Here is a 13469-nt window from a genome sequence, read left to right as displayed (position 1 = left end):
GGTGTTTTATTATGAGCTTCTAAAACCAGGGAAACCGTTAATACCGATCGCTACCAACAACAAATAATCAATTTGAACCACGCTTTGATCATAAAACAACTAGACTCTGCCAGAAGACACGACAAAGTAATTTTGCTTCATGATGACGCACCATCACACACTTCAAAACCAGTTAAAGACACGTTAAAAGATCTTGCCTGGGAAGTATTAACCCACCAGCCGTATTCACCAGACCTTGCTCCTTCAGATTACCACTTGTTCCGATCGATGGCACACGTACTTTCTGAGCAGCACTTCAAAAGGTACGAAGAAGTGGAAAATTGGGTCTCTGAATGGTTTGCCTCAAAACAAGAAAAGTTCTATTGGGATGATATCCACAAATTACCTGAAAGATGGGGGAAATGTGTAGCTAGCGATCGACATTACTTTGAATAAAGCACTTTTGATGTTTCTCTTGAAATTACCATGTGTGTTTTTTATTACAAAATCCGTATTAACTGGTACACCTGGTATATGATCTCTAGTCCCATCCAGCTCAATAATCCTGTTAAAGACTTCAAACAGACATTCAGGCCTCCATGTGCCACTTTACTTTGCAGAGTAAAGTTAGCTGTCATGACTTGCCCTAGTAACTTTGTTGAGCACACATGCATGTGTACTCATTACCTTCTAAAGGTGGGGGTAAACACAGCCTACTGGAAGGCAACACACACTACTGACTTCTACAGTGGTCCCCAATACCTATGGCACCTAAAGAGGGCTTTTGTAATATCAAATGCATCAGCAACTGGTACCCTACCATGTTTTTAAAATTCTGCAGCAAAAATTAAAGATGATCTAAAAAATTGGAAAGAAATCTCTTGCTCGTGGATTGGAAGACTTAAGATTGTAAAGATGGTGAGAGTCCCCAAAGCCATCTACAGATTCAGTGCAATCCCTATTAAAATGTCAATACACTTTGTTGCAGAAACGGAAAAACTCGTCCTCAAATTCATATGGAATTGCAAGAGGCCCCTGATAGCCAAAATAATATTGAGAGAGAAGAACAAAGTTTGAGGACTCACATTTTTGGATCCTACTATGAAACTATAGTGATCAAAACAGTGTGACACTAGCATAGGATACATATGTAGATCAGTGGAATAAGATAGAGAGTCTGAAATAAACCCATATTATCTCTGGCCAATTGAGTTTTGAAAAAAGTGCCAAGCATTCATTCATAAAGGGAAAGAATTGTCTCTTCAACAAATGATGCTGGGACAATTAGATGTCTACATGCAAAGAATGAAGTTGGTCCCTACACATCATGCCATATATAAAAAAATTAACTCAAAATGTACCAGTGACCTAAATGTAAAACTCCTAGAAGAAAAATCTATGAGTAAATTTTCATGTCCTAGGATTTGGCAATGGATTCTTTTTAATTTTTTTTTTTTTTAAATTCTCATCTAAGGATATTACTCCATTAATTTTAGAGAGAGTGGAAGAGAGGGAAAGACAGAGAGAAACATCGATTGGTTGCCTCCTGCACTCACCCTGATGAGGGCCCGGGCCAGGGAGGAGCCTGCAACCAAGGTACGTGCCCTTGACTGGAAATGAACCCAGGACCCTTCAGTCCACAGGCCGGCGCTCTATCCACTGAGCCAAAACAGCTAGGGCAGATTCTTAAACATGACACCAAAACACGAGCAACAACAACAGCAACAGATATTGGAACTCATCAAAATTAGAAACTTATGTGTTTCAAAGGGCATTATCAAGAAAGTGATTAAGACACAGAATGGGAGAAAATATTTGCAAATCATATAGCTGATGAGTCTATTACCTAAAATGTATAAAGAACTCTTGCAATACATCAACAATAAAATAAAAACCCAAGTCAAAAATGGGCAAAGAACTTAAATAGACATGGGGGAGGGGGAGACATACAAATTGCCAACAAGCACAGGCAAAGATGCTCAACCATTAGTCACTAGGAAAATGCAAATAAAAATCACAATGAGTTACCACTTCATATAGGCTAGGATAGAAAATTTTTAAAAAAAGGACAGTAACAAGGATATGGAGAAACTGAAACTCCCATGCATTGCTAGTGGCAATGTAAATAGTGCACCTGCTGTGGGAAACAGTTTTGTGGTTCCCTAAAATGTTGAAGACCGAATGACTCCAATTCTATTCCTACGCATACATATACCCAAGAGAAATAAAAACTTGTACACTAGTGTTTATAGCCATAAAGATAGAATTGGCCAAAAGAAAGAAACAACCCAAATGTACAAGAGATGAATGGACAAACTGTTGCATATCCACACAATGAACAATTTAGCCATAAAAAAGAATGAAGTATTGATACATGCTAAAATGTGGATGAATCTCAAAATCATTATGGTAAGTGAAAAAACCAAACACAACTGTATGAGGTATCCAGTATAGGCAAATCCATACAGACAGAAAGCAGGTTGGTGGGGTTGCCAGGGGCTTGAAGGAGAGCGTATAGGGTATGACTGGTTAATAGGTATGAGGTTCTCTTTTGATGTAATGAAATGTGCAATGTTATGGACTATAAAATGGTTCTTTTAATGTTCTGTAAATTTATCAATGAAAAAATATCTGCAGATAAACCACTTTTCAAGCAACTTTAAAGAAAATCTCTTCTACACAGAAAAATATTACATCAAGTGCTGAATTCCACTCACAGAACAAATATTTATAAACTTAAAAGATAATATTAGTTAAGAAATTAGAACTTTGGGAAGAAAACAGACTCTCAAACAAATAATTACATTCTCAAAGTTCTAAGAATTCCATGTATTTATACACTGAAGGCAATGAAAAAATTAAAAAATAAAAGCTTTCATTAGCATTCTGATATGGTAGTTTTAAAACAAGGATGGGCAGTGTTAAAAAATGAATGTTAAAAAAGATAGATGTGCTTTATGTACTATCCTCATCAATAAGAGACTTTTGGAAGAATGCATAGTAATACTGCATCTTTCCAGTGGCATATATCAGCAAGTTTTACTACCACCATGAGGATAACGAAATAGGACCAGTCTATTATGGAATATGAGAGAAAAATCTGAGATTCTAGAGACCAGACCGTTCATATTTTTAGCAAGAATAAAGAAAGAACTAAAACCTTTCTCATCATCTTACATTGTATCTAGTTGTTTGCTTCTTAAAATGCAGCAAATGTAGCTCCATTTTTACAAAAAATGATTTTGCCCAAATGGCTGAAAGGCGGTTTGGGATAGTACAGAATCTGTACTTTCCAGTGGTGGGTCTTTCTTGCTCTGATTCTTAAGAAAGAATTCCAATGCCCAGATAAGCAGAGAAATTTGGGCTGGAAAGTTACAGAACAGACCCGAATCTCTGATCCTCTCTCTGCCCTAATGACCCCTCACGGCATCTAGCAAACCACTGGTTGTATAGACACTGGAATCACCGGAATGATCCCCCTTCCCTCCCCCTCCCCCCCCCCACCGCCCCATATATGGAGAAAAGTACAATTGTGAGGAAGGGAAATGAACAGAGTTAATCTACTCTACCAACCCAATCTCTTTCTAAAAGACTGTCCTCTATGGTTGCTTGCCACCCAACAACAGCTGCTCATGATAATCAATGTCTGACAGATCAGAGAAAGCCCTTAATGTGTCACCAAGGGGCAGTTCAACAGATGGCATGGTGACTTACAACCAGAATCATTAATTACACACTCTTATTAGTCCCAGGGGCAGAGTGCTGAAAATGCTTTTTCAGTGAAAGACGAGCATTTCAGATAAATGACCGTCTGGTACTGCCTGCGAAGCTCCCTTTAGGACTTTTGGTCAGTGTTGATTTTTAAATCTAAGCCATACTATTTTTACAGCCGTTTCCCATCTTCCACTTTCAGGCTGGCTAGGAATATGAAGTTCCCAGTACCACCTCTCATCATCACTCCATAATCACTGCAGGTAAGCATCTGATTAAAAGTGCCCATCATTCATTTCCCCCCTCAAGTCAGGTGACTGTGTTCAAAGGCAAATACAATTTCAGCCACAGGACTAGCTCAATTTTCCCTCCCTTGGTACCAGAGAATAGTGTTTGCCGAGTGCAGGGTGGGGCATGGGGACTATCCCCTCCCTCCCTTATCTACTCTCACATTTCTTGTAATATGGGATTGATTCTCCAACTCAGTGGTTCTCAACCTTCTGGCCCTTTAATACAGTTCCTCATGTTGTGACCCAACCATAAAATTATTTTCGTTGCTACTTCATAACTGTAATGTTGCTACTGTTATGAATCATAATGTAAATATCTGATATGCAGGATGGTCTTAGGCGACCCCTGTGAAAGGGTCGTTCGACCGCCAAAGGGGTTGCGACCCACAGGTTGAGAAGCGCCGCTCCAACTCAAAACTGTCCTCCTTTCCCAAGCCACTGGCTGCAATGTCTCCATGTCTCTTCAAAAAAAAGAGAGGCAGACACTACTGAAAAGGAAGCCTCGGGCAAGCAAACATTCCCAAATGTCCACACTGGTGGCTGTGTTATCCCAAGGGACTAAGCACCACATTCGTAATTAAGAAGCCAAACAAATGCATGGTGAAGAACTAGTTCTTAAGCCCCTCCCCAAAGGCATTCAAACTAATGCCAACTCGGGATAAAAAGTAGTTCCTTCTAACAGTTTGAGAACTGAGCTCCATAAACATGACTGGAACTTCAGAACTGACTGCAGACAGAGCTTGGAGGCAGACTACTTATTGGCTTTAGCATGATACAAGTCAGAAATAAATCTCAATATAACCCAAAAGAAAAACTTTAAGCATTTCCAAAATACCACCAAATAAAGTCTTTGATGTAGCTGACTCCTTTTTGTACCTCAATCTACAATTTTTAAAAAATGTGAGTTCAAACTAAAATAACATTAAGATCCTAAATGTTGTGATTTAAGAATTCATCGTGTGTTTGCTACATTCCTATTTGTTCTTTCTTGGATATATAAAAATGTGATTTCAATTTTCAATTAGGTTCAAATAATTGCAATACCTGAAAGATGTTCTCATCTCATGCTTTTTTATACGACAAAATGAAAACAAAAGTGCTAATGAAGGCATCATGAAAACCTCCTAAAGTGGGCTACAGGAAAGGAAACTTGGGAAGTCTAGGTCTGCCTTGCAATGTACTCACTTCTAGTTTTTTCTCCTTTTCTGACAAAACATCTTTCTGGTTCTGGGTGTACTCCACCAACATCCGAGCCAGCTGGCGCCGGTCTTCCAGTTCCGCCGCCAGGCGCCCGTTATATTCTGCTAGTAACAGACATGCTTCATCTACTGTTTTTGAAAGACGTTCAGCTGCCTCTTTGTCTAAGTACAAATAAGACCAAAAAATAGAGACAATATACAAATCACATAGGCACCATTGCAAACATTTCTAGGGGAGGTTAACAGTTTCTCTCCAAAAGTACAGAGTCCAAGCATAAGCCAGAATCTGTGGATAAAAAAATGGAATGGCTGATGGAGAAACCCAAAGGCACTCACTCCTGTCAACAAGACAGGACACTTCTGAATTACTTGAAGTGAGGCAATTGTACAAGGAGGGGAATCTGGCAAAAAAACATTTCTAAGTGTCTACTCCTGCAAAAGCTCTACAAATAAAATAAACAGAAAGAAATATTTAATGTCATACATGAAATAATTTTTCCAAGTCTCTGAGAATTCAAAATGACTTTCAAATTATTTTGTGAAGTATGCTTTGAACAGTCCTCTGAAATACAAAATACAAGCACTATAAGGCACTGTATGCAATACAAAAGCTAGCACTCACTACTTGGGTGTGGAAATTGTAAGAAAAAATAAAACACTACGTAACAGGTGTGATATCAACTCAGCTAAGGAATTGGGACTCAAAACCAGGTCTCTAAAACGGACCTACAGGACTCTACATCTTAAACTATACAAGCCTTGAAACTGGGTCTGAGTTTTCTTCTTCCATTCAGCAAAATATCAGGTCTGATAAAACAGAGGCTTTCAAATGCTTTTGAGCATGACCCACAGTAAGCAATATACTTTATATAAACATATAAAAATAAAAGAAACAAAAGTTTCATAAAACAATACTTATCCTTACTATGTGCAAAGTGCTTTATCTTCTATTCTATTAAAAAATAAATGCTAGTCATTACCTACCAGACTGAATTCATGTCCAATTAATGGGTTGCAACTCATTGTTTGGAAAAAACTGTGATGAAGTATCAAAGTATAAGAAAGGTTATTCTTAGAAATGATGAAAATGCTTCAACATTAGGAAATGAGAGGAAAAGACAAAGGATGATTTATATTTAAAAGAACAAATAAAATTAACTACACATGGGTAGTGGTGAGATTAGACCTTCAAATATGTATATCTCATTTTTAAAAGGCCTTTGAAGATCAAAAGAGTAGATGGGTATTTTGAAGCAAAGAGCACTAAGAACTCAAGTTCTATGAGACTAAAAGTGAGCTGGACTTTATTACAAGTTATCAGAGGTGAGAGACCTCAGCATACTCATAGGTAATTGGGAATTAAGAATTCCCAACAGTTTCTCTGGCAAACTGCTCTTTGGCTTTTAGGTGCCTTCCTTTTTTGTTGTTGTTAATCCTCATCTGAGGATATTTTTTCCATTGATTTTGAGAGAGAGTGGAAGGGAGGGAGAGTAAGAGAGAAGGATGGGGGGGGGGGGAAGGAGGGGAAGGGAGAGGGAGAGAGAGACAGACAGACAGACACACATCGATTGGTTGCCTCCAGCATGCACCCTGACCAGGGCCAGGGATCAAACCTGCATCCCAGGTACATGCCCTTGACCAGAAATCGAACCTTGATCCTTGGGTGTGCAGGTCAATGCACTAACCACTGAACAGCACCAGCCAGGGCATAGGTGCCTTCTTAAAATGAATATTGGGAGATGAACAGTTGAGTGATTCCGAATTAATTCTGATGCCAATGATCAGGCACTTCTATCCCCTCAGGGATAGGAAAACAAAAAGATGTTCTTGGTGAAGGAGGAGTGAGCCAGACAGAACACAAAGGAGGGACAATCTCAGTCATAGAGGGTAAAGAGGACAGTGAAACTTATTCTTCTGTATTCGTGGCTGAGTCTGAGAATAAGCTACTGGGGTAGTTAGACTGCTTTTGCCTTTGTTTAACTATATGGTTTTTATAAAATGGTTAATTCATTAAGATGTTTAAGCACTCTATGGCAAAATATGACACAAAAAACACAACTATTTAAGATTTTTAAAATATCGCCAAAACCGGTTTGGCTCGGTGGATGGAGCGTCGGCCTGCGGACTGAAAGGTCCCAGGTTCGATTCCGGTCAAGGGCATGTGCCTGGGTTGCGGGCACGTCCCCAGTGGGAGATGTGCAGGAGGCAGCTGATCGATGTTTCTCTCTCATCGAAATGGTTAATTCATTAAGATGTTTAAGCACTCTATGGCAAAATATGACACAAAAAACACAACTATTTAAGATTTTTAAAATATCAATTCTCACTCTCTAAGAATTTGGTACAAGGGAGATAATTCATTCACACAAATAATTACAACCCGGAAAAATAACTTGTAATAGTTTTATACGCTATAGAAAACAATGCAGCGAGATGGTCACTCCATAGTACCTACCTGTGGTGGTCCTCAGGTGCTCTGCCCTCCCTGTTACACAGATGAAAGGCTGTGTGGCTTTCAGCCAGCCTCCACTTGTGTACGAGCATCACATTCCCTCTTGCTTCCTCCAAGACTGTTTCTGCATAGGTCCCATTTCCCCATGCCGCACCGATTTCTCTCTTCCTCTCCTGAAGCACCACCAGCAGCACACAAACACGCTACTCTACCTTTGGCCTGCATTTCACTCTCCAATTACTGGTCCATTTCCCTGCACCCTTTACAGCACTCCTCAAGGGAGCTGCCTGTACTCCTGGTACCCAACTTTTCTTCTCCCACGGTCAAAAAATCCATTCCAATTAGACTTTTATACCTATCAATCCTCTGTTCAAAACCTTCCAATTAGCTTAGCAAATATTTGGGCTCCTATTGCGTGCCCAGCACCGTTCTAGGCTCTGAGACAAACTGAACTTGGGGGGCAAAGACAAAACCTCTGTGCCTCCCAAGTTCACATTCTCAGGTAGAAAGAGAAAGGGTACACTATATTTTACTTATTTATCAATTGAAGATAAGAAGTCTGGAGAAAAATTAGGCAGAAGAGAAAGAACAAGGCATTGGAAGGGAGAATTGTAATTTTAAATAGGTGGTCTGGGTAGACTTCACCAAGATGATATGTAAACCAAGGCCTAAAGGAAGTTACAGAACTATCTGGGGAAGACCATTCTAAACAAAGGAAACAGCAAGAACAAAGACCCTAGGAGGGGAGAGTGACTGGCAGGAAGTCCATATGACTGGAGCAACGAGCAAGGAGAAAGTAGTGAAAGTCTATGTGGTAATAGGGGCCAAACTGTGGACGCCGCTGAAAGACTGGTTTTTACTCTAGGGGGCTGGGGGAACACAGGGAGACTTGATCTAACTCCCATTTTAACAGATCGTTCCGATTACTGTGTTGAGAAAAGAATGATGGTTGCGGATGGGGGACAAGGAGGAAGCAGAGAGACCAGATAGGAGGAGATTGCTAATTCAAATGAAGATGGTGGTGACTCCCACCAGGTAGTGGCAGTGGAGGTGGTGACAAGGTGTCAGATACTGGTTGTGGTCCCAATCAACAGACTAATGAGGGAGCCATTTACTAAGATGGGGAAGACCGTGAGAGAAACAAGGTTTGGAGGGAATATCAGAGGTTTGGTTTGGGGCAGGTTAAGTTTGAAATATCTATCGAGATAGCCAACTAGTAATACTGAATAGGAGGTTGGATGTCTAGGTCTCAAGGTCAAGAGGTTAACACTAGAGAGATAAATTAGGGATCACTAGCAAACAAAACAAAACAAAAACCTGTTAAAGTAACCAGACTGGATGAGCTGAATTGTCAGTGAACCCAAGAGAAGAGGGCTAAGTACTTATATTAAGAGGTCAAAGAGAAGTGAAGAAACCAGCAAAGGAAACGGAAAAGATACAGCCAGAGAGAGAAGAGGAAACCTAGGGAAATACAGGTCCTCGTTTGCTACTGCTGCTGTAACAAATCACCACAAACTTAGTGGCTTAAAACAACACAAACAGATTATCTTAGTATTTATTATTGTGGACCCTTCTTCCATCTTCAAGTGTATCACCCTGACTTCTGCTGTTACAATCCTATCTCCTTCTGACTCTTGCCCTCCTACCTCCTTCTTATGACCACGTGATTACATCAGACCCACCTGAATAGTCCAGGACAATGTTCCCATCTCAAGATCCTTAATTTAATCACATTTCAAAGTCCCTCCTGCCATGTAAGATAATATGTTCATAGGTTCCAGGATTTAGGACATAGACATTTTAAGGGGATCATACCACACCAAGTGAGAAATTATTTTCAGGAAAGAGACACAATCAACTGGGCCAAATGTTACTGAGGTTAAGATGATCTCAAGTTAAGATTGGACAAAATATTCACCACTGAATCTGGGCAAAATATTCACCACTGAATTTAGCAACAGAGAGGTCATCAGCAATATTGATGAGAAGTTTCAATAAAGTAGAATCAAAAAAGAATGAGAGAAGGACAAACAGAGCCAGATGAGCATAGGCAATCTAAGCTATTTTGCTATAAAGAACAGAGAAATAAGGTGGTAGCTAGGAGAAGATACAGGTCAAGAAAAATTTTCCCACATGGAAAAAAACATGTTTTTATGCTGTGAAGAATGATCCAGTAGAGGGAAAAAATTGGAAGATCCAAGAGAAAAGGAGAGTTCTGTTGGAGCAATGTCCTTGAGTAGGTGAGAAGGAACAGTTCTAACAAACAAGTAGAGGGACTGGTTTGGAAAACAGCATGTCATCCACAAAAGAGGAAGAAAAGTCAGCCAATGTGTGTTTTGTTTTCCTCAGACTCATACAGCTGTGCAGATCCAAGATAAAAATAGGTGAAAAGCTGGATTTAAGAATGGTGGATGCCAGGGGGTGGGGGTGGAAGTGGGAGTGGGGGTGGGAGGAGTGAGGAGAGGATGGGATGGTAAGCTGTTATTTAATGGGTATAGAGTTTCAGTTTTATAAGATAAAAAGAGTTCTGATATTTGGTTGCACAACAATGTAAATGTACTTAATACTTCTGAACTGTACTCTTAAGATTATAAAGATCCTAAACTAAGTAAAGAAAAAAATGAGGATATAAGGAGAGTGAAGATTGGGAAAAGATGGAAGGATCATGAGACTGTGAAATCTAGCAGGGAGTGAGCTGAAATAATTTTTGTATGATTTAGAAGGCCTCCTTGTTGTGTTCTCAGCTAAGTACATTCCTTCCTGAAGGTTTTTCCATGTACTGTTCCCTCTGCCTGGCAGCATGTCTTCCCCTCAGATAACTTCATGGCCTGCTTCCTAACTTGGGGGACCTCTGATTGGAAATCATCTCACCAGAAAGGCCTTCCCTGATCACTTTAAAAGTAGTACCTCCTTCAATTATCTCCACCATCACACCCCTGCTTTATTTTCCTTTTTGGCACTTACGCCATGAGGAGATGTGGTAGTACACCAAGAGTATCTGCTACACACTGTGCCTCAAATATTTGTTGAATGAAGGAAATGTTTCATGAGCCACCTTGATTTCCTTTAAATGGATATGGAGGAAGTTAATGAAGCAGCCAAGTCAAGGAACTGGAATGGAAAAAACAGTGGCCCTCAGAAGAGAGCGGAATGAAAGGTCTGAGCTTTTCTAATGGAAAGAAAATAGGCTTTGCAGCCCAGCTTGAAAACCCAAGATCTTGGGCAAGACCCCTAACATCTCAAAGCCTGAATTTCCTCCTATGTAATATGAGGATTTATATTCAGTTGTCTCAAAAGATTAATAACACGAAGAGTAAGAAGTATATGGCACAGAGCATGTTCTATAAATATTAGTTCATGCTTCTTTCCTTCCCTTCAATTTCTCATGCATAAAGGGAGATTAATGTCAACTGTCCCTCCCTGTTTAATTGGGGGTGATCATCAATAGGGCAAACTGACACAAATAACAACACACATCTAGAGTTCTTGGCATTGAAGGCACTATCGTCTATGGGGAGTGTCAGTGTGCAATGTATAAATCACACAGCACTGAAATATATATTTTTTAAATAAGAGAGTCATGAATTTAATGCCTTCCCCCCTCAGTCCCCAGCCCACACAATTTTCACTGTGTTTTCAACAGATCTTACTTACAATGCCACAAGATGTATGGCATGCCAGCATATTTGCAATAATTCCTAGAATCTCTATTCAAGCTTGGACTATTCCAGCAGCTTCATTGTTTGGCATGTCAGTTATGTTTCTACATCCCAGGATGGCAGAGCACCTAATACCAAATGGAGAGTCTACACCTGCAGACATAAATATGCCATTGAGTTTGATGAATTAGATATGGCCTTCTTCCCTCATCTTTCAACCAAATTCTTCCTTCTCACCTGTTATTTTTTCCAACAGAGAAACATCTTGCACTTCCTGGGGCAAAGAAGCAATTTTCTGTCGGACAGTAGCATCCCCTGATGCAGCATTTTCCAGGTCCTGCAAAGCTTTGATTAGTTCCTCAGTCTATACAATAAAACACAAACAACACTATCCGTTAACACATGGGGTATAAAAATAATTAGTTGGAGTTAAATGAGGTGGAGGCAAATTCTAAAAATGATCATGTCTGCCCATGGCAGAACATGAGTAAAATTCTAGATAATTCTATATCCTTTCACAAAAATCTATTTTTAAAGAATATTCTCAATTTCTAGGAGTGAAAAAATGCCAAATCCAAGTACACTTTAAAATATAAATCCATGCCAAAGTCCTGCCACGCAGACAAAGTCAAGCCGGCTGTCTTGCAAGCTTCACTGGGTGGATTTTGTACCCAGTGCCCTGAGAACTACCCTTTGGTGATTCCATAGTATTGGTCACCTGCGCCACCTTGTGGTCATAATCTCCAACTAGAGGTCACTTCACCAAGTCACTCTGCCCTATCCTCTGGGGATGAAGACATACCAAGAGGGGTCCTGCAGAAGGATCTTGGGGAGAGTAGCTTCCAGGGTAGTCATCATCCTCCTCCTCTTGTATCTGTTGAAAAGTTCGCTTCAGAGATTTCTTCTCCTCTGTTGCTACAGGAAAGAAAGAAGTGACAAATGTGAGTCACCAAAGCCTGCAAAGGTAAGAGTTAAATGTTATGCACAATGGGTCACATGTAAAAGGGGCAGGAGGGGTCATTTTCAGAGACAGCTTAGCATTAACCTCTTGTGAGTTATTTTAAATTGGTGGTAGTTCTACTTTACTGAATAGAGTCAAAATGGACTTAGTCTATCATCTCAGATTGACTCACTGGAAAACTACTACTCAAAACAAACATCTAAAATCATGTGAAACTTACTAAACTAACACATTTCATTTCAAAACTCATTATCTTAAAAAACAAAGTTAACAGAAGTAAAATGGTAAGAAATCCATCAAACAATATAATGAAGCAAGCCGATGTGTACAGGAGTTTATAGAGAATATGCTGCATATAAAATAAGATTTGTTATGCTTTCTGGGATAAGTTCAGAAAATAAATAGTAGAGAGAAACCCATCAAAATTGTGTCAAAACTTCTAAACACAAATATCCTTAATCCTTTTAAAAACAAAACAATCCTATCTTAAAAATAACTATGAGAAATATGATTGACATTACTGGGAAAAATTACTTAAGTTTCCATATTAAAATTAACCACTTTTGAAGCTAACAGTTTACATTTTTAATTATCTGTACTGTGTGCTTTTGTCTTGTTATATGTATTAATTCCAAGATCATTCATTTTGCGCCGAATTGTACAATACAAAATAAATGCCAAACAATTATGGGACATGTTTGGAAAGTAAAGAAACTATTGGATGCCCTGCCAGTGTGGCTCAGTGGTTGAGCGTCAACCTATGAACCAGGAGGTCACAGTTTGATTCCCGGTCAGGGAACATACCCGGGTTGCGGGCTCGATCCCCAGGAAGGGGTGTGTAGGAAGGGGTGTGTAGGAGGAAGCCAATCAATGATTCTCTCTCATCATTGATGTTTCTATCTCTCTCCCTTTCTCTGAAATCAATAAAATAAAACTATTGAACTCCTAATATGTGCCAGGCATTGTAATAGTTACTTTACATTTAATCTTTCCAACAATTCTAAGATGTAATATTTCCATTTTACAGGTGAGAAAATGAAGACTCAGAGAGATTAAGTAACACTTTTAAAGGTATGAGTACAAAATCTGTGCTCTTTTCAAGGCAGTCACACAATTATCCTCTCATCTATTAAATGAGGGGTCACCATGCACCTGCCTCAGAACTCTGTAAATTATAAACAGAACATATTCTTCTTGCTTAATTGAACATTTTCTTCT

General features: G+C 39.4%; 1 protein-coding gene across 9 annotated transcripts in view; it reads right to left on the bottom strand.

Annotated features, from left to right (window-relative positions):
- RPRD1B (regulation of nuclear pre-mRNA domain containing 1B) overlaps positions 1-13469 on the bottom strand; it is an 82381-nt gene that overhangs the window by 45627 nt on the left and 23285 nt on the right. For all 9 annotated transcript variants that reach the window (XR_002826098.1, XR_002826095.1, XR_330570.3 and 6 more), the window contains exons 4-6: positions 12093-12205; positions 11528-11654; positions 5166-5341 (exon numbers count right to left, since the gene is read on the bottom strand). Coding sequence is in view for 4 of the 9 variants with exons in the window: in XM_006102015.3 (XP_006102077.1) it covers positions 5166-5341; positions 11528-11654; positions 12093-12205 (416 nt within the window). In the remaining 5 variants the exon portion in view is untranslated. The remainder of the gene's footprint in view (positions 1-5165; positions 5342-11527; positions 11655-12092; positions 12206-13469) is intronic.

Source organism: Myotis lucifugus, unplaced genomic scaffold (assembly GCF_000147115.1).
Source record: "Myotis lucifugus unplaced genomic scaffold, Myoluc2.0 scaffold_393, whole genome shotgun sequence".
Classification (NCBI taxonomy): domain Eukaryota; kingdom Metazoa; phylum Chordata; class Mammalia; order Chiroptera; family Vespertilionidae; genus Myotis; species Myotis lucifugus.
The sequence above is the reverse complement of the archived record's forward strand: the minus strand, read 5'-3'. Positions and strand labels throughout refer to the sequence as shown.